General features: G+C 44.7%; 1 protein-coding gene across 1 annotated transcript in view; it reads left to right on the top strand.

Moving 5' to 3' along the window:
- The first annotated feature begins 2,233 nt into the window (after positions 1-2,233).
- The window catches only part of TFCP2L1 (transcription factor CP2 like 1), a 31,830-nt gene continuing 13,296 nt past the window's right edge, over positions 2,234-20,767 (top strand). Inside the window, exons 1-3 of the mRNA XM_064718815.1 lie at positions 2,234-2,381; positions 6,546-6,697; positions 19,367-19,443. Of these exons, the coding sequence (XP_064574885.1) occupies positions 2,320-2,381; positions 6,546-6,697; positions 19,367-19,443 (291 nt within the window). The 5' untranslated portion in view covers positions 2,234-2,319. The remainder of the gene's footprint in view (positions 2,382-6,545; positions 6,698-19,366; positions 19,444-20,767) is intronic.

Below are 20,767 nucleotides of genomic sequence, written 5' to 3'. Positions count from 1 at the left end.
TCCATCAAACAAAATATTCAATCAATCTCTTTTAATCATATGATCAAAGTGTTTTACCATGGCAAATTGAACAAGCATCTAAAACGAGAGATGAAAAGCAATCAGCACAGCAAAGAAATTACTTTAATCTGGGAGGAAGTAGGAGAGTACAGGGAAGTTTGGGTGACAAAGCCGTGGTGGACAAGACTTCTTCAGTGAGGGGTTGTGTTAAGATAAAAGGAAGAGCAGATGCTGGAGCCCCAGAGAGAGAAGTGCAGAGGGTGATTTGGCCTATGTGATGTGGTGGGTTCTGAAGGCCAGGAGAAGGTATTTTATGTTGTGGCACAAACTTCCACACTGGGGGAAGAGCAGCAGTTAGACCAGAAAATGGCTGAGATTTCTTTCAGGAGAGGTAGACAAAGAACAAAGAAGTCTTTTTCTTCATCAGATTTGGCTTAGAATCTGATGGGATTCTGATGGGATTAAGGAATGGGAAGGACGAGAACGTTTAGAAGACAGAGCTGCTGCCAGAGTCTCTGTAAAATTAATTAGTAGACTTTATTTTCTACATTCATCAACAGGCTGGAGAGGAAATGAGTAGAATAATTTTAAACTAATTTTCATTCCAACATATGTATTTTCTAGAAGGATAGTAAAGAAAACATATCACACCAAACTTGATGGGGTCCTTTGTTTCACACAGTGTGGCAAGTTACTTTTACACTGGACTTCATATTTCCCCAGTAGGTGCAGCTAACTACTTAAACTGTGGAAGGATATTTACTATTTCTAGAAGTCCTTGGACAGCTCTGCAAACTTTGCCTTGTTTCTCTGTCCAAGAGCTATATATAGTCTTTGCTTAATCAAGGTCTCAGATGTTGTGTGAGCAGAGCTAAATATTTTCGAGAGTATAAAAAAGATAACTCCAGCCATTTTGCTTTGCTAGAGCCAGTGTTTGTCTAAATTTGTAGCAACCGAGGGTACTGTAAAGGCTCATTGATTTGTGCAATTTCTTACTCTGAAATTAACAAGCAGATATAAAAAATGCATCCTAAAAACTTTTAGACTCATAACATCTCTGTAAAGCTGCTTAGTTGTTTTTCAGGCTACCTTGTTCTTTATCTCAAGATACGAAACACCAATGACCATCATTATATTGCATCTGACTCTATTGGGCTTGACCTAACTATGATCTATAAATCCTATCACAATATCAATATTCTATAATAATGGCAGGAGAATAGAAAATTCATCTATCTGAAAAAACTCACCCGACAGTGAAATCTGACAGCCAGTGCTGACAAGTACCCTGAGGGAAGTGCCTTTTTCTCAGCTGAAATTTGACCAGGAACCTCAGGGATAGGAAGCCCTCTCCTGAAGAATTGACTGAAAGATGTTTAATGACTCAGAGTAACTAAGGATCTGTTCCCATTTCTGCTGGTGGACAGACCAGGTATGAAATGACTAAACAGGGAATCCCTCTCCCCTTTTATTCCCTTCTGTCCAAACTATCAGACCGGAGAAGGACTGGTAGGACATGAAGGTGCCCGGAGAGCAGGGGCTTAGGAAAATGACAGCTATGGGCAGCTTTGTGGGTGAGGATCAGGATCTGCAATTTGAAATGGAAAAGAAACAGATTTCTCCGTACTGTGTGGGGGAGTTGAGGTAGAAAGGACAGGAGGGTTTCCAATGGGCTAGAGGTGAGTTTAGTCTCTGACACTGCTCTCTTCTTCATCCATCTCCTCTGGCAAACTTTGCCTCTTGCTCTCTCAGTTGGAAAACACCCCCTGACACAAAGGTCGCATTAACCTGAGGCACAGGGCAGAGTAAGAGACAGCACGGGCCTAAAGCCATCACCTGTCGTTCACTACAAGAAAACAGGGACCTCCGAGGAGCCTGAGCAGCACTTTCACACTGCTGTAGGATGGAGTGGCCCGGTTTAAATCACAGCCCAGAGCCCAGGCGGCAGCCCCAGCACAGCGGACATCGCCCTGGGCCGCCCTGGGGTTCCCGTGTCCGCCCGGGGGCCGGCCCCCCAGGACCCTCACACCCCGCTCTGGGCCAGGCCCGTCCCTCGGCGCCGGCGCTCCGCCCCGGGGCCGCGCGGCCCGTGCCCGCCGGGGGCCGGGGCTGGCGCTGGGGCGGGCCGGGGGAGGGCTCGCCGGGCTGCGGCGCCCCAGCCCGGCCAACCCGCGCCCGCCGGGGCTGGGCCATAAAAGCGCCGGGAGCCGCCGGGGCCGCGGCTCCAGTTGGCGGCAGCCGTGTCGGGTGCTCGTGGGGCGGGCAGGGCAGCGCGGCCGCCGCTCCGCAGCGCAGGGACCGCCGCCGGCCGCCCCCAAGATGCTGTTTTGGCACACGCAGCCGGAGCATTACAACCAGCACTCGACCGGCAGTTACCTGCGGTGAGTCCCGGGCGGCGGCAGCCCTGGCACCGGGTGCGTGTTCGGTCGGGTGCCCCCGTCCCGCGGCCGCCCGCCCGCCGCCTTCCCTCCCGGTGCCCCGCAGCGCCGCTCCCTCTGCCCGAGAGACCGTTTTCCTTTTTTGCTTTCTCTTTTCCCTTCTTTATTTTTTAGCGCCTGGGTAGGCAGCTCTCTGCAGCGTTGCTTTCTTGCTTGTGCCGGGTTCCGTCCTCTCCGGGCTGGGGTAGCGCGGCTCCGAGGGAGGAGGTGCGGCGGCGGCGGAGCGCTGTCAGAGGTCTGAGGAAAACGCCTGCTGGCAAATTGAGAAGGCACCCACTTTTCTTGGGATGGGATTTCTTTCTCTGCGTTTTAGGACGATGTGTGAAAAGCGCAGAATTTCACTTTCTGAACTTGCCTAAACCAGCTTTTTCCTGCCTCCGCACAGTTGCGTTTAATTAAATGTGCCTAATTTAAGTACAAGGGCTGCTAAACAATAGTCTGTGACATGTGTAGCACAAACCCGTGTTTCCTCCCTCCAAACGATGTCAAAGCAGGCAACTTTGGGAGTTCCCCTTTTGCTGGGTGCTTGTGAATTATTTGCCTTCTGAAGATGTAAAGCTCAGCCGTCAGCTGGTGGCGATTGCCGGAGTGGGATTTTGCTGAATTGTGGCAGTGGAGAGCCTGGCTGTGGCCCAAGAACCCTGACTTTCCAATGTACCCCCAAATAACCACTCTTGAGAGAGCATTGAGTTTGTCGGGGGAAGCACTTCGAATGCAGATAATGCTTCTCTTTCAGGGAGACATGCTATCTTGACTATTCCTGCAGCCTATCAGTGTACTTGCAAAGGAATTTTATTTTGGACTAAATAATAATTCCCTGTTATCCAATTATACAATATTGGGAGATTCTTGCCTTCTGGCAGCTTTTCCGTTTCTTCGTACAAGATTCTTCATCTCCTCTCTCTATGTCAATAACTCAGTTTCACAACATGTGTGTGGCAAAAATCTTGTTCTCTCTTGCTTTGCACTTGCAAATCTGATTAATTTAGGACAGTGAAAATGGTACTAGCAGAGAAGCATCAGTGTATTCTCCATTAGAGAGTGTTTATGGTGATCAGGCTGCTGCAGTAACTCCATGGATTTGTAGCAGGAGTTCTACAAGATCATCAGGTCTGGGTCAGGCTTTACTTCACAATTTAAATTCCGTTTAATGGGCCAGAAAACATATTAGCTTATTTTTGCTGGCTTGGTGCTAACTGGGGGATAAAAGATATCTGTTCTGTCAGGAATGCTGTTGGTATGGAGGTGACCTGTTGGTGTTTTAGGAACAAACTTCAGTTTTAATGAGTACCTGTCTCTGTTAAGTGGTACGTTTGATTTGGGATTAAAATCCCTATAGCCACTTTTATGGCAACAATGCCCTCAGATGTTTCAGGGGAGGTTGGTTGAACAAAACCCTTGTTTTTTTTATGTAGAGATGGCTAATTCTGGCCAATTCACTTTCCATGAGAATGTGTCAGGACATGCATTTCTAACAGGGGCATTTTTTCTGCTGAGCAATGCCCTTCTGAAGGCTTTCCATAGCGCCTTTTAGTGACTACAAGAAACTGAAATAGTACAATATTTGAAATTGCTGTAAGAAAAGTTTGTATAAGTTATATTTTGTAGAGATTGAGAGCTTTCTGTGTATTCATGTAAGTTCTGCTATATTTCAGTGGTATTTGTAGCTGGAGCAAGATAATGCTACAGAAAAATTCTTATAAATTTTCATTCATTTTTTATGAAAACGCAGTACATGTTTTACCCTCTGTTCTGTCAGCTGACTGAACTCTCAATTAACTTTCTCTCCTTCTAGTTATGCAAATTAATTTTTATTTAAATCCAGAACTGTAAATTTGTAGCATAACGGTGAAAATCAGGATAGTTTTAAGGGGTTCAACGTTTCTTTTTCTTTTTAAGGATAGGAACTGTTGTGAAAGCCTGATTTTCCCTAAACTTGATTTGCTCTTGAGTGAAGAGTTGAATAAGTGTTGTGATGGCTTATATGCTTATAACTTAAAAATTCTTTTGACCTCATTCTAAGTTCCAAACACTTACAATAAGGTCGAACTCTTAAGAAGGTCTTGACCGAAAGCAGTTATAGCACAGGCCATTAGTTTAAATGCTCTAGGAGTAAAAATGTGATTGTGTGGCTTTGTTTGAGCTTAAATATGGTGAAGCTTTCCAGAAAGCAAGTCATGGATTCCTCCGTGCTTGCAGAATTCAGTGATCAGACAGCTGTGCTGGCAGGTGTAGGGATGCAGAGAACCTGATGTGAAATATGGTATTTAAATTTTGACTTCCCCTTGCCTAAATTTCTGAACTGTTTCAGGTGAGTGTATGTACAAATTCCTCACCCCAACACTTAAACCCAGGCTGGATTTTGTGCACTGTTTCTGCCAGACTGCGGGAGTTTTCGTGCTGGAGTTTTTGACCTGTTCTCATCTGCAAAGCCACAGGCATTCAGAGAGCATTGTGCAGAGCAGGTTAGGAGCAAATGTTGGCATCCTCAGGAGCAAATGTTGGCATCCAGGCTGGGTGAGATGACTCCGGAGCAGTATCAGATCCTGCATGTGTGTGGAGCAATGCTATCTATTTCAGAAATCTACTGCAGGCATTTCTGTCACTTCATTGCTGTAGTAAATCATCACTAAGGAAAAAAAAAGCCTCTCTGTGGCAGCAGTTAGGCAAGAGCTGTGATTATGTCAGTAATGCCAGGAAGCAAATGGGGCTGGATGCCTTCGAGTCCCTGATAATACTGGGGGCGTGGGGTTGGAAGAGAGAATGGAAACAGAGATGGGTGTTTCTTTTCTTCTGTCTGCATCTGAAACGGCACAATTTGCTCTCTGGCATTGTTTTCTATTAAACAGGAGTACCTGTGTTTGAACCAGGCACTTGAGCAGTTTACTCTGAACTGCTGCACTGTTTCACTGATGACCTGGGTAGCCTTCAAGGTTGTGAGTGCTATAAGTGGATCATTAACTGAACAGGCAAGGAAAAAATTCTTAATGCCCTTTCAGGTTGCGTGCCTGTATGTGCTGGATGGTTTTTCTTGGAGCATTTTGTGTATGGGGTTGTCAAAAGGAGCAGAGCTACAGCCTGTGTAAAGACAATCTGGAAGAAATAGAGGAGAAAAAGAATCACTTGTTCTGAATTGTCACTGTGTTCAGTATAATCCTCCTAATTTGGAAGGGTATTAATGTTTTAAGCAGGTGGACACAGTGATCAGCAGCATTAGTGGCATGGGAAGGCTAATGTGGTTCTTCAGTATCAGACAGGCTGAGATAAGGATGCTTATTCCTGACATCTCATTTTGTACTAATCAACTCATCATTTGTTGAGCTCTCAGCCTTGCTAATACCAGTTCTGCTTGGGGATTAGTGTGGGTTGGGATCAGCCTGGGACTAAAGCAGCAGGCAGGTCACTATCAGCATTTTGTAAAGGAGTGGGAGCTGGGGCTGTGTGCAGGTCCTAGTGAAGCTGCTCCCACACATCTGGGTGTGCATTTACAAAGGTAGCCCAGTGCTGACTTAAGAGCTGTGTGATTCCCTCGAACCAGGTTTACTAGAATGCAAGGAGATATTATGAATAAATTAATCCAGCTGTGCATGCCATCATTTACGTGAATATCTCCTTTGTACACCAGAGTTGTGTCTGCTTCCCACCCATGGCTGCTGCTTGAAGACATTTTACTGATCTGACTTTTGGCTGTCAAAGTGCCCTTTCTTGCCTTTTTTTTTTTTTCTGAAAGGCTTTTGTCTGAGAACCTGAGAACTCTTAAATCAAGTATGTCCACAAGGATGAAGGCTCTATTTTGATATAGTTTTTCCTTGTCAAGAAGACTGTTTAACTGAAAAGTGAATCTGATTTATTTCTTAAAAACTTGCATTAGTTCTCAGACATACTCTGTTTTGCCAGCGCTACGTTCTTTTCCGTGCAGTGCTGATATCTTAGATGCAGAAGTTGCCTGGTTATATTAAACAGGCCAAACTCTTCCTCTTTTAGCCATTTTAACCCGGTGTTTCTCCAGAGACCATCCTGTTATCTCAGATCATGAGAAGCAGATGCGGATTGAGGCTAGGATAGCCCATAAACTCCTTCTGACTGTGTGTAACTTGTGCGTTGCAGAGATGTGCTTGCGCTGCCCATCTTCAAGCAGGAGGAGCCGCAGCTGTCTCCTGAGAACGATGCCAAGCTGCCCCCCTTTCAGTACGTCCTCTGCACAGCCACCTCCCCCGCCGTGAAACTGCACGAGGAGACTCTGACCTACCTCAACCAAGGTAGGGTCTGCAGTACACTGAAGGAGAGGATGTTTCCTGGGAACAGTTCATGAGATGTGATCCCATAATTTGCCTTACTGGGAGGGTAGCGGGATGGGAAAAGAGGGGTAGAAGTGGGGAGGGGGGTGGAAGAAAGGAGGAATATTTAATTTTCCACATTTATGTACCAGATTATCAACTATTTTAAAATAAATACCACTGATTAACTGTTGGCTTAAGGCAGTGTTACAGCATGCACAGTTCCCTGTGGCAAAATACTGGCTTGATCTCACACACCTTAAGCTGCAGTCTCCTGCCTTCATCTCACAAGGCCAGTTTGATGATGGACTGGGGAGGGCTCGTACCACTGCAAGTCCCCTGGCACTGCTGGAGGGCATAGCCAGGCAATGATTTAGCAGGTATCCAAGGGCTGCTCTGAGGTCTGGGCAGTGACATCTCTCCAACAGGCTGGTGGCTCTGCTCTGTGCCTAACTTGACAAGTTGCCGGGGTTCAGTGCAGCAGGGTCCTCTATAGCAGACCTCACAGAGTGGTTGGTACTCCTGGATAAGCACTTTGTTTCTCTGTGTTCTTTTCTTTTCCCCCCTTTGGCAGCGTTTGTGCAGACACATCTGTGGTTGGTGTTTGGCTGTTGCTTTGCGGCACCTCCTGTGCGTGGGTCTTGAGGGGATGAGACCTCTCCATGCACAGATTATGCTAAAACACATTTTCACTCAGTTTCTGCCAGGCTGTAAGAAAGGGCCTAACAACAAGCTGAAGGCTGTCTGCCCTCTCACTGAGATCCTCTCCTGCCTCAGGATACTGCCTCATGTCTAAGCTTCATGCCCTGAGTAGGATGCCCACTTGGGTGCCTCTCTGGATAGATTTCTCTTAATGCTGGTTGAAATCAGAGCCCTGACCTCCTTTGGTCTCTGAGCTCAGGTGCAGCTGGCTGCTGGATCTGTGTTGACAGCTGGTAGACCCATAGAACCCCCACAGAAAGATCAGGCTCTACCCAAGGAACGAGGTATTTCCTGTCACATAAGCTGGCACTGTTCTGTCTCTCAGGATCAAAAGATGCTTGGGATATGTGACTCTGTCATCTCAATTTAGTCATCTAAACACAGCAGATCCCAGGAGATTATAATGGGACATATCAATTGAGAGATTGAGATCAGTCTTCCTATGAAACGCAATTCTTTCCTACTGGAATAAAAGATTTTTTAAAATGAAAATCTGTTGACAGCCAAATATTTTAGCATACTTGAAGCAGTGCCTACTTTTTTACCTTGGCAGGGAAAAAGTTAGACAACTCTTAGTGCAATACCGTGAGTTTTTTTAAAAATTGCGTGACTGGAGCAATCCATGTTTTCCTTTGTAAAGTGAGACTGTTACTGCCTTTTATATAGACCATGTTGTGTTAGGCTTTGTCCTGCTTACTATTGCAAGGAGTTGTCTACTGTTACATCTTGACAGTGCTTCCTGCTTTGTTGTCATTTCTTGGACATCATCTGTCTTTCACCCCTCGAGGTGGGATGTGTATTTGCAGAATACAGAAGAGCATGAATGTGGGCAGGCCTGGAGGGGCAAAGCAGGGATGGGGCTGGCAGGAGCTGTGCAGAGGGGCTGAGCTGGTCTGTCTAGTTTCTGTTAGTGGGCTATTGGTGAGAACATTGCCATGGGTTAAAAAGGGGTGAGGATTAAAAGGCTCTGTCAGAAAATGAATCCCCTTAGTAGAGTTATGTTCTATGAGCTTGAGGAGGTGTGTGAAGGGGACCTCGAGGCAGCTGAAGTTTCTGGAACCAATGCTTGTGGCATGGGAGAAGAACTGGCTGACTACAAAGCACTGTGACCTAGCTGCAGTGCCACATCTCATGAAGCAATTCAGGACCATTCCTTGTACCTTATCACCTTGTGCTGGCTGTAAGCAAAGGGACACCTCTTGCACCTTAACCTCCCTCTGTGTTTATCATGGATTGGCCAAGCACTGTTACATAAGACTTCCCTTCTTGAGTGTTGTGATGGATTACTTTAGCAAATCGGTAACTTCATTAATGAATGTTCCTCTGCCCTGCCTGTGTGTCAGTCATGGCTGGCTTGTAGTAAGGTAGGTACAAAGACAGTGGCTGTCCCAGCAGCCCCAACAAAGCAATTCACATCCATTGTGGTTGCTTTCTCAAACTGTGAGTAAGGGCTTTGGGGTTTTCTGCTTGCTAGGTGATTCTTGCTGTTCAAATGTTCCTTCTCAGCTTTAGCTCTTCACCACTCAGTTATGACCTTTTGTCACTGTGAAGCAGCTCTGCTTCCTGCTCTGGAACACATTCTCCACACGTGACAGGTTCCAGTGGTGGTGAGTGGACCAGCTCAGGAATGTCCATATGCAGAAGTGCATGGAAGAAAGCTCTGACCAACCTGACCTATGGGCTGTGGAAAGCTGGAAGTACTGGGTAGCAAACTGAAGGCCATGTTGAGTAGCAGAGATGCAAGAGGAATCAGTGGAGAGTTCCGTGTGGGGTCTGAAAAGACTTCATATTGGCTAGGAAGGAGGACTGTCCTGTGGCTGTGTTTGTGTGCACGTGGGAGAGGGCTCCAGACTTGTGAAGCATAATGGCTTCTCTTGAGCCTTGCTTCTTGCGGGATAGACCTAGAGGGATGGTCAGTGGGGTGGAGGAGGAAGAGATCTTTGGTCTGGACTCTCCCCAAGGAGGGAGGCTGAGAGGACTGGAAACCAGAGTGCAGTGTTTGCACAAAGGGGCAGGGGAAGGATTTGTGAGGGAGCATAACAAAGTGAGCTTAGCTGTTAAGTTGACTTGGGGACATTCAGCAGTGGCAGAGTCCCAAGTTTTTCTGCTCCGGTTTGAAACCATGAGTGCTCTCTGGCCACAACTCTAGAACCAGCCTGTAAATGAGGTAACTAGAGTCAGATCTGTAGCTTGGTTTCCAAAGACTGACTCATTACACTTGTCAGTCCCAATCTCTTTCCTCTCCTGCCTTCCCACATTCCTTGGGAGACTGGAGCCAAATTGAACTCAGTATTAGTTTGTTGATCCTTAGGGCAGTTCCTTCATTAAGAGGTCTTTACTGGATCTCAGGAGGATTACTCATCTGATGGGACAAAGTACATTATTAGTAAGGTGTCTCAATACCACTCCACCTTCAGTCCATGAGACTGGTAAAGGTGCTGTCCTTGCACTGGAAGCTGCTGCTGGCATTTCTCCTTTGGTCGGGGATCACATCTGTCAACAAGAACTACATTGTCCAGAAGTCTGCAGCACAAACATCCTAACGTTTCTGGAACTAGCCTGCCTTTTAGCACTGTTTCAGTGTCTCTTGTGGATAGGAATTTTCAAGCAAACAATCAACCAGCAACCATATTACAAACCACTGCTTCAGCAAGATGGCTTGATGCAGTGCATATTCCATGGTCATATGGGGTGTGGTTTCACCATGGCTGGCTGAAACCAGTTTCAAACACGGACAGAATTGGGTGCAACGAAAGGTGGTTCCAGAAATTGCCGCAGAAGGAATGTGGAGGAAACAAGCACTGTGTACAGTAGATCTGAATGCTAATAAAGTTGAGGAATAAAGTCATTATTGTGAAAAACAAAATGTCAAAAATCACAAAAACCTGAAAGTCATTGCCCAGGGGAATCAGCTTGTAGTGCCAGAACCACATGTGGACTGTGAGCTGTTCAAGTCATGATTTTATTTCATGACCAGTGTTGAGCTGGCTCAGAACTTCAGATGGTAATTACTTCAAATGGAGGGAGGCTAAGTTTGGTGGCAGAAGGTCACTGAGAGCTGTGTGAGAGATCCAGCCCAGAGTCCCAGAGGTATTTCACAGTAACTTTGCCGTCATCTGGCTGTAAAGTTTCCTTGGGCTCCGTTCAGCTCTCCCGATCTGCAGTGTGTGACTTGTGGTTCTTGGCTCTGCAAAGACTTTAGTGTACAGCTGGCTGGGGTTTGGAAGGCTGGACACCCCTGCATTATGGTGTCTACCAGGAGTCAGCCTTAGTGCCAGTCCTGCACGGTTCAGAAGACAAACAAGCCAAAAACCCAGGCCATGAAGGAAAACCACTAATATCTGAGAGAACCTGTGATTTTGGGAGTGTTGCTGTAGAGGTGCATTAGCAAGTGATGCCTCATAAACCTCATGATGGACTTGAGTCTGGGTCACACCTAAACAAAAGCCCAAATTTCAACCCCAAAATGCCAAGGCATATATCCGGGTTCAAGATGTGTGTGCATAAATTGATACATTTTAAATGGTGCTGCATTAAAATCTGTTAGGTGTTGTCCTGCCTCAGCTCAACTATAGATGTGCTCAGGTTGCTTCTCCAAAGAAAGGTGCAGGAAGCACTGGGCAAGAGGGTACTTTGGAGTAGATGCCTGATTGTTTGAGTAGGAGATGAAATTGCTTACAGCAGGAGGAAGAAGAGAACCTTTGCCTCCTTTAAAAAGTCTAAAGCTCAAATTTGGTTGCCTAATCTGCAGCAAGAGAACCCAGTTTTAAACACTGAGCTTTACAGTAAATGAAAAATGCTGTTTTATATTGACATTAACTCCTACGTAATTGAGTTTTTATGGGGTCACAACTGCCTGGATGTTTATACTTTTCCTGGAATGGTTCTTTATTTGCCTAAATGAAGTATAGAGAAAGTTGAGTGACCAGCTCTGGCTGTGTGTGCTTCTGGTTTAATTATAGCTCTGTTTATGGGGATATTTTTGCTTTGTCCCATGCTAGCACTACCTCTTTTCCTAACAGTGACTGCCACCACTGAGCAGGCCCTGGGCATGTGTGGGAGCTCTGCTGCTGGTGGCTTCTCCCATGTGGACAAACATTCCACCCTTGCCTGCGATCACAGGCACAGCAGTGGCTTTGTGCCATTGAGACTGTGAGTACCAGGTGCTCCTGGTTCCTGCCCACCCACCCATGCATCCTTCTTCCTAATTGTTATGGGATGCCATACTGCTCCTTGACCCCTTTCCACTCTGTTCTGGGGTTTGGATGGCTTAAAAAATGAAATGGCTAACAATGCTAATTTGTCTTTCCCATTTCTGAAAGTGGCTTTTGGTGTTTTTGGTTCTTGTGGTGCACTTCATCTTTGGAGAAGGAATTTGTCTCCTGCCTGACTTTGAAGACAGCTCTGAGTAGGTTCTGGTGTCTCAGCTGAAGCCATTAATTGTGCTAGAAGCAATTTCCCCATATGTTTGGCAGCTCTGTCTTCACTTGGCAGCCCAGGATAAACAACCCTGTCTCCAAACCACACCATCCCAAAGCTCACCATGAATCTTGCTTCAGATGACAGGGCACCTCTGTGTAAGTAGAGCATCTGACTTCTGTTGTCCCGAGGAAGCTAGAATCTCAGTTGTCTTTTAACCAAGAGGCTGTTTTCTATTCTTTTTGTAATCCTTTCTTCTGTTGCTAACATCTGGATGAAATTCAAACGGGATTGTGAGCTTGCTGGATTGTAGCCTGTGCACAGATCCTACTGGAAGCCCCTAGACTGTGTTTTGTTCCCCCATAAATCTTCAATATCTGTGAAAAAAGGGAGTGCTCAGAAGTTCCTCAGAGTGTAGTAAGAAGTATGAAAATATTGGGAAGACTTTTGCCTGATATTCCACGTAATTTTTTTACTTTACCTCATTATCCATATCTGAGATTCCTTTAATTATGACAAAGAATTTTTTGCCTCTGATTGTACAGGATTTGATGTTTGTGTGAATATTACTGTCAATGTGAGGTGGTATAGAAGTTTTCCAATTAGCCTCCTCTAATTTGTGCCCTAAAAGTTCACATTTTAGGTAGCAGTAAGAAGCTTGAGAAATACTGTAGGTTTGACCTGATTGGCTGTTTTTGTAGGAATAATATACATTTTTGTAAGAGACCATACTTTTTTTTCCATAAGACGTAGGGGGGAAAAAAAGCACCTTTTTTTTTTCTCCTATTTGCTTCCTATGAAGCATTTATTATGTGTCCCTGAAACTAGACAGCAAGTAGTGAAATTCCTCCTGTCCCAGCTTGGTGCCACGTGTGTGTGGAAGGTACAGTCAGCTTTTATCCCATCCCCTTCCCTGCCCTGTGGTGGCAGCCTGGTTGAGCAGCCACGGGTGGGAGTGGGACTGGCTTCTCCCAGTTTGCTATTGCAGAAATGTGGTGGAGGAAGGGACTTCACCTGGGGGCATCTGAGGGAGCTGCTAGGTGGGGTCAGGAGTCATACTCAGCTCCTCTGCATCCCTCGTCAGCACCCTCACCCAGGACCATTCATTTTAGTTATCTGAAACTCAAGTAAATATTACACACAAAGCTACTCCTTCAAAGCTATAAAACCTGTTGTCCAAATTGACTTAAAACAGGCTGAAACCAGAAAAAGCCTGTATTTTTTACTTACACAGAGAAGGTTGAGGTTTTCTGAGCTGGACAGATGTGACTAAGATAATCCTGGGTGTTTCAAGTACATGCTGAAGGAGTGGAAATACAGGAAGAAATTATTTTCAAAGGGTAGGTATTTTTTTCAGCTTTCCATCGGAGGTCCATAATTTTTTTTCTGATTAATTTGTATTAAAAATCAAAGTTTATAACATGGTTTAGCTTAGGTGAGATCAAGTGGAAGTCTATGCAACAGAAGCCCAAGTGCACACAGTGAAGTTAGCAACTAGAAGAGTTTTTGTGCCCACTGGCTTGTTTTGTGTCCTTGATTCAAAGTGAGACTTTGGGGATTTAAATGCACCTCCCTCTCTTGAGTGGAAACCATTGTAAATGAGGAGTGTTTCTGTTAGTGCCTGTTAGCTATGAAGTGTCACCACTGTAAAATAGACCGTCTTCAAAAGTCTGTAGAGAGTAGGACTCAGAAAAATGTTCATATAGTAAATGAGCAGTGAAATTTTCCTGCAGCGAACTTGGCTCCCAGGCAGCTCTTTGGCTTTCCCACAAGAAAGAGGTAGGGAAGTAGAAAAAGGGGGCAAGAAAAACCCCCTTGAGTTGGGGGCACATTGTAAAAGGAGGAAAAACATAAAAGGGACATAATGAGGGTGAAGCTCTGTGGTGTGGTGGTAGAATTAGGAGTTGAATTGCTGTCTTCCTGTAGCACTGCTGCCCTGATGGTAGGGGCAAGCAGAGCAGGAATCCTCAGTGTTAAACCCCTGGGTACCAAAATACGGTGTTGCTAAGGGAGCTTTGTGCAAGGGGAGAGGCAGGAGGCAGGTGAAGGCCCAGACTGTCAGTGCTAAAGCAAGGTGTGTGGAAATTGTGGTTCTGATGGCCACAGTACAAGCAAATTCAGAAAGAGACCACACAAAAGAGTTAATGAGCATTGGTCATGGCTGGGCAGCTCAATGTAGATGCAGTCTGGACTCTGAATACCAGAAGCTGAGAAGATATGGCAAGGAAGAAAAGGCTGGCTTTATTGACCCTGCTCCATCTCTGACTGCTGTGTTGAAGATGGGATGTGGGGCAAGATGGGCCTGCAGTGTTAGAACGACTCTAGTGTTCCTTTTGCATTTCTTGGCCCACAGCTTGTCCTCCTTTGCAGGATTTCCATGTTCCTAGCATAGTGGGAACTTCCAGGGTGGCCTATTGTGTAGCTGGTGAATTCAAAATATCCACTGGATAAACATCTACAGCATCTTGTCAAAGGAGGCTACAGCAAGCAACTGCAGAATATCTCACTGTCATTGTGGTTCAGGGATTGAGGGTTCTGCTTTTGCCTCTTGTCCTGCAGAGTGTCCACACATGGGACACGAGCAAGTCTTATGCTAATTTTTATTTTAGCTTGTGACTGGCTAAAAAGGTGTGTATCATTAAGCATGCAAGTTCACATGCCAGCTCTGCCACTCTTGTGTGTTTACCCTGAGGGTTCATTAATCTTTCTTGTCAGAAAAATCTTTGTGTGTGCCTGATGCCGTGAATAGTTGTTTTGGCTGTTTCAAAGGTGATCCTCCTGGATCACCTGCTGGATAGTCTTTGGTTTGGTATGATAAATGCTTGGGGTTTTTCTTCCCTCCCCCTCCTTCTGCATGGTGCATTTGACTGTCAGCATTCCTTTGCCTTTATCTGTGCGCTCTTTAGGATGTCCATATAAAGTTGCTAAATGGAATTTTTATTGGCTTGGCTTAATAATCAAACAGTTTCCAGGCTGGTTCTGTCTAGTGCTATGTGGATCTATTCTGAGAAAGAGGACACTGTTGTTTTTTGGGGCTTTTTTTCCCTTTTCCACAGACTTTAGTTGGGGATATTGCTGATTCAAAGGTTAGGGTTTAATTAATTTCTGGAAAGGCTACTTTGTTAGATTAAGTAAGGCCTGAGTCATATCAGCCTGGAACATCAGCATCCTAATTGGAAATGAGTGTATTTTATCGGTGTATTGTGCAGAAAACCACAAAATGCATAGTGCAAGTGGCCCCTGAAATGTAACACCAAAACAAAGAAAAGCAAACAGGATATTGTGGTTGTGTAGTAAAATGACATTTGAACAGAATGTAACTTTGAGCTTGAAATAGTGATAATCTTTTGTATTCAGAAATTGCCTAAAATTTCTGTGGCTGTCTAAATTCCATGGAAATCAGTAAGCTGTTAAACTTGTACCTTTTGAGCAGGTGATATCATTCCTGTGTTGAACAGAATTATTTTTCATCTGTAGTAAGTGCTTGACTTTAAATTCTACTGGCCCCACATTAAGTGGCCATGCCCACATTTAATGTGTGTTAATTATCAAAGACAATGCAAGTTTGAAAAAGTAAGCAGTCTATAAATCCTCCTTCAGATAGGTGAAATTGCTTCATAAATTATGAACCAGGAACTCTCTGGGCCTGGGTGGTTGCTATTTTACTGGGTACTACTTAGTTTGTAAAGTGAGTTGCTCAAGCTCTAGCCTAGGAGGAGATTACATGAATTTCCTTTTGCCCAGGGAATGTCTGTTTAAAATAGAAATTACAGTGTATTGAGTATATTTTCACCTGCCCAGGTTTTTATTGGTGCCCCTGAAGCTTTCAGTGAAGTTGGGACACAAACAGCATCTCAGGAATGTGTTGTGGTTTTCTGAGTATTATTACTGTCCTGTTCTCTGCCTGAGGTAGCGAAGAAGGATTGTGGTGAGTGAGGGGAGCACAGGGTCACACAGTTGTGCAGGAGGCTGCTGCAGCATCAGCTGTGCTGGGGATTGCTTGCAAAGTGTCCCCTTCATTTCAGGTGGTGACAGAAGTGCTTTAGGTGCCCCTGTGCATGTGCCCAGTATTACACCTGGCCTGGGCTGTTCAATCAAATCACTGTTCGTCTCAGCACTGGTATTTATCAGTGTTTCCCTCTGAGACACATGGAAAAACTCAGTATAGGGGAACTCTGTATTTCAGCTTTGTTTTGGGCTTAGCTAGTTGTAGTTTAACTTGAGAACTGGAAGTGCAGATTGTTTAATCACACTTTCAGACATGTTTCTGTACAGATTTGGACACCTGACTAAGAATGATCTGTTACAGATTTAGTTTTAGCAGAAAACTGTCAGTGTGTGCCTGCTCGTGCTGGTGAGTCAGCGGTGCAGGATTTATAAATGATCTATCAGAGCCTTGTGTGACTTCTTTGCCCTTTTTGATGCCAGGGGGAGTTCAGCTTCCTTCAGGTTAGATTGCTATTATTTGCTTTATTTTACCAAGGGATTTTGTTTTCCAACATCCAAGTGGTCATTCTTTAGAGCCTTTTTTCTCTACAGTAATAATTGCAGGGCTGAGATTGTAATTCACTATTTCACTAGTTTTACTGGTAGCAATGGTGGAAAATACAGGGTGAACAAGGTTTGCAAGGTATTTTCTAAGGAAAAAGTATAATCCAAGCAGTTTGGTGCTATAAAAGTACAAGTATCTGAATGCTGTCCATGCTAATAAATTCTGGGTACCATAAGCCACAAAGCAATGAATTTGCTAGAAAGCTTTAAGGAGAATAAATTAAAAACCACTGCCAGAAGATGGATAGATAAGGGAACTTTGAGGAATTGGGACCAAATTCTCACTGATAGAGTTTCACAGCAAGGAGAAAATACCCTCATGTTTTCTGAAGCTTGGCTGGGAGCAGTCTTGTTTGATAATCATGTAGCAACTCAAGTTAAACATTCAGAGTTCAAGGGGAAAGCAGTTAGCATAAAATACCATTTTGATTGAGGCTTTTCGTGGCATAAACTGCATTCCAGGGCTTCCATCAGATGACCCATATATCTTTCATCAAAGCATGTTATTTCCTCTTTGGCTTTCTGTTTAATATTAACTCTGTCTACACTGCAGTTTCTATTTCACTGGTCTGCAGGATCTGTTTCTGACTCCCTCCAAGGTGAATCACTCCTGTCAGGTGGGGATGTGTGGTGCCTACTGCATTCCAGGCTGCAGTTCTGCCCCTATCCCTGCAAGGGGGTCAGAGATGGCGTGCTGCAGAGTTTTTGAGTGCTTGATGCTAGTTTGAAAGGAATATGGATGATGCTTTTATACCTGTTCTTTTCTTTTGTCTCATTGTAACTGAAGTTAAGCAGATCAGGCTGACCAAAGAGCGAGAGTGTATCAGTGCACAAGGGTGTCCCAAAAACCTGCTCATTCCTGAGATACTTGCTGAGTGGCTGACAATGCTTCTGGTTTGACCACTGCCTTCCTCCATAGCACAGCTCATACCACTACATTTTGCTGTCCTTGTTACCCCTGAGTACAGTCACAGATGTCTTTTACTGTCTCTTGCTTTCAAAACCTAAATTAATATTCTGTAATGATTAATTAGCCTCATACCTGCTTGGGAATGAACTGTAAGTGCAAGGGATACTTGGCTGTGTGAATGGGCTCAAGATGATGAACTGTATCACTCTGTAGCTGAAGTGTATCTCCAGAGTGAACCACTGAGCAGCCAACATAGATAAACATGTACAGCACATACAAGTGCATAGCACAGCAGATGTGGCCCTTAGGGACATGTTTTAGTGGTGAACCTGGCATTCCTAGGTTAATGGTTGGACTTGATGGTCTAAAGGGTCTTTTCTATGATTCTGAGAGAAACCCATTTTTTTTAACCTGACCTTGATCTTTTTTATGCTAATATAACAGAATTGATGCTGTACATATCTCTAAAATTTGCCAGGTGAACAATATTAACATGTATCAATGGAAGCATTGGAAAGTCTTGTGAGTTTAAGTGTGGAAGACCTCAATTTCAGGACTATGGTTTACAAAATCTACTTTTGTTGTCTAGCAGTCTTCAGAAGCAGGTCACTGTTTTAATTTGTTTTACTCGTGTGCCAGGAGATGGGTAAAGATCGGTGCATGTTGCCATGGTTATTTTGGTACTTCATGTGGTTTATTCTCTGTTCTCCCCATGCCCTCAGTCACTTGCTGGATTCAGGGGGTCATTTCCTGTTTGCAGAACTCCTGCTAACATCAGAAGGGCTGTTGTGCAAACATTTGGGGCTTCAATATGCCCTCTTTTGTCCTTCCTTTTTTTTCTTTTTGCTATCTGCCAGCCAGCTGAATAAGCACAATTATCTCTGTGCTCTGTGGATATGGTCTGTGCCCATGCAGGTGGGATTCTCAAAAGGCAGTCTGCCTTTCTGACACATCTGCTGTCATAAGTTTCCCATTTCTAAATCCAGATCTGAAAATTCAGCATTTTTGTCTCTGCTGGTAGAAACTGCTTAGAGGGAGATAGATCTGCTTTGCAGTTTTCTGCAGGGCCAGTTCTGCAGAGATACTGGTTGAGCCAGAAAAACCAAACTGGTCTGCTTCTTGGTGCCTGCCTTGTCCTACCCTGTGCATTTTTCAGGAAAAGGGAGGATAGCAAGATGAACAAGAAAAGCTAGCCATAAGGTACACATATGCTCCATTAATCCTAATGATCCTACCCTGCCTTGGTACTGGTTGCCGGCTTATTGTAAAGACTTGGTGTAGTACAGTGAGCATTTGTACTGTCTTAGTCATTTCTGTGTGTAAGGTATTGAGACATCAGCCTCCTTTGTCTGCTGTCAGCCTTGAAGAGATGTTATTTCATAAACCAGTTAGCTGAATTCTGTTGAATTGACTAAATTCCTTATGTGAGGGTGGTGGTGGGGTGATGGGAGTGTGTATTCCCTTCCTGGAACTGGTCCTTGCACATGCTGTAATACCCATTGCTGCCTCCACACCAGTCTGGAGGAATATTTATGCCCTTGGCAGCGACTTTCCAGGCCTTATGAAACTTTTTTTTTTGTGGTTCACCAAAACACCTTACAGGCCTGACTGCTCCCTGAGGATTGCAAGATTTTCCCCAGTTGCCATCCTCTGCAGAATTGTTCCTGGACCTGTTGTGCCAGCACCTCTTCGAACAAGCACTGCTTTGGCAGAATTGCTTTGGCAGAAGGGAGGCAGAGGCAGTGCTGTTACAGCCATGTGGCATGGGGGGACAACTGCCTCAAGCACCCCGGTGACATTCTGGAGGGTGACCAGAAAACCATAGCAGCCTCGGGAGACAGATATAATTGATGCCCTAATGCAGAGCTTTTAGCTGCCAAAAGGCAAACCTTCCCCTCAGATTTCTGCTGTGCTTTAGTGCCTGTCGATTACTGGGGCAAATGCATTATGTTAGCAAAAATAAGCTTTCCCTGATCAAACGTTTGCTTTATCAGCCACATAAATGCCAGCATGACTCTCTCATTGCTACAACATATTAAACACCTTGGAAATGTTTCCTTAAACTCTAGGTCAGTCTTATGAAATCCGTCTACTTGAGAATAGGAAATTGGGAGAGTTTCAAGATTTAAACACAAAATATGTAAAGGTAAGGAGAAACATAGATTTCTTTTCTTCCTGCTACTACATACAGCCTTTAATGAAGGGCCTGACCTTGCTCCCACTGAGACAATGGAAAGCACTTTGCCATTGTTTTTAATGGAAGCAGGGGTGATGGAGTTGTTGAGTGCTAGTTTCATGGGACTATGCAGCTTGGCTTTGCAGGGCTTCAGGGCGACCTTTATTCTATTTGTGATCATGACCCCAGAGTTTCACTATGAATATTGGGTTCAGGGGAATCCCAAAGTTCAGTGGTGAACACGGTCAAAGCTGTGGAGAGGCAGACTTGTCTCCCTGCTGAATCACAGCAGCATGCCTGGGTTGTTACGTGCCAAATGGAGGGCCCAGGTGTTTACATAGTTCTGCCAGGTAGATTCTGTATAGCTCTGGTTTACTTTGGTAATGAGCATAATGATGAACATATAGAACTTGATCATTTGGTTTGGGGGACTTTTTCCTGTTGTTTCCTCCACTGCCAAAACAGTTCAAATTCAAAAACATTGGTCTGGACCCTGGTTCTGGATCCAACCTTCAATTCTTGACTTTCTGCCTCAGGATTTCCTTTGAGAAGTGGGAACTAGTTGCAAAATTAGTATTCCAATTTGGATTTGTTGTCCAAGTTTAGGCCGTTCTCTGTTTGTCTTTTGGCCCATTTCAGGTAGTATGTGGATTGGGATTCCAATTTTGCAGGTGTTCCCACTGTGGCATGTTTGCATCTTGAAGCTAGGGTTTGATTTAGGCATTTCTCAGGTTCACTGGCAAAAGTTTCTCACTCACTTGATACAGAAGTCCCCAGCAAGAGTGTGGGCTTGAGAAACTGGGATGTTAGGGGTCATTAACTCACATAAGTATAGCACTGTGAATATACAAAAGAATGTTTCAGTTAGGAGTACTTAGGACTTGTCTGCCCTGGGGATTGCCTTTATTCCAGCCTTTTATCTCCAGTTATTGGCATGGCTGCACCATTGCAGACCAGCCTGCTGTTACAGATGCTTTCCTACTCTACCTCCCCTTGTTTCACTATTCTGGGGCAAATCCTATGAATGGCTCCTAATGGCTGGAATAAAGTTTAATTCCCACTGACAAGGTGTCTGGACATGTCAGCTCCACTGGGACAGGGACAGGTGAGCTGACTTCCACATTTGCATATCACAACGGGATATACTGGGGTTGGGACATGGTACAGACTCATTAAATATTACCCCCATATGAGCCTTTTTTGGTGTTGAGGCAAAATAGTGACGTTTACATGCCATGACACCTAAGATTAGGTGGACATTGCTATAGTGAATTCCAGAGTGAATCCCAGAAAG

This window comes from Zonotrichia leucophrys, chromosome 7, assembly GCF_028769735.1.
Source record: "Zonotrichia leucophrys gambelii isolate GWCS_2022_RI chromosome 7, RI_Zleu_2.0, whole genome shotgun sequence".
Classification (NCBI taxonomy): Eukaryota; Metazoa; Chordata; class Aves; order Passeriformes; family Passerellidae; genus Zonotrichia; species Zonotrichia leucophrys.
The sequence above is the reverse complement of the archived record's forward strand: the minus strand, read 5'-3'. Positions and strand labels throughout refer to the sequence as shown.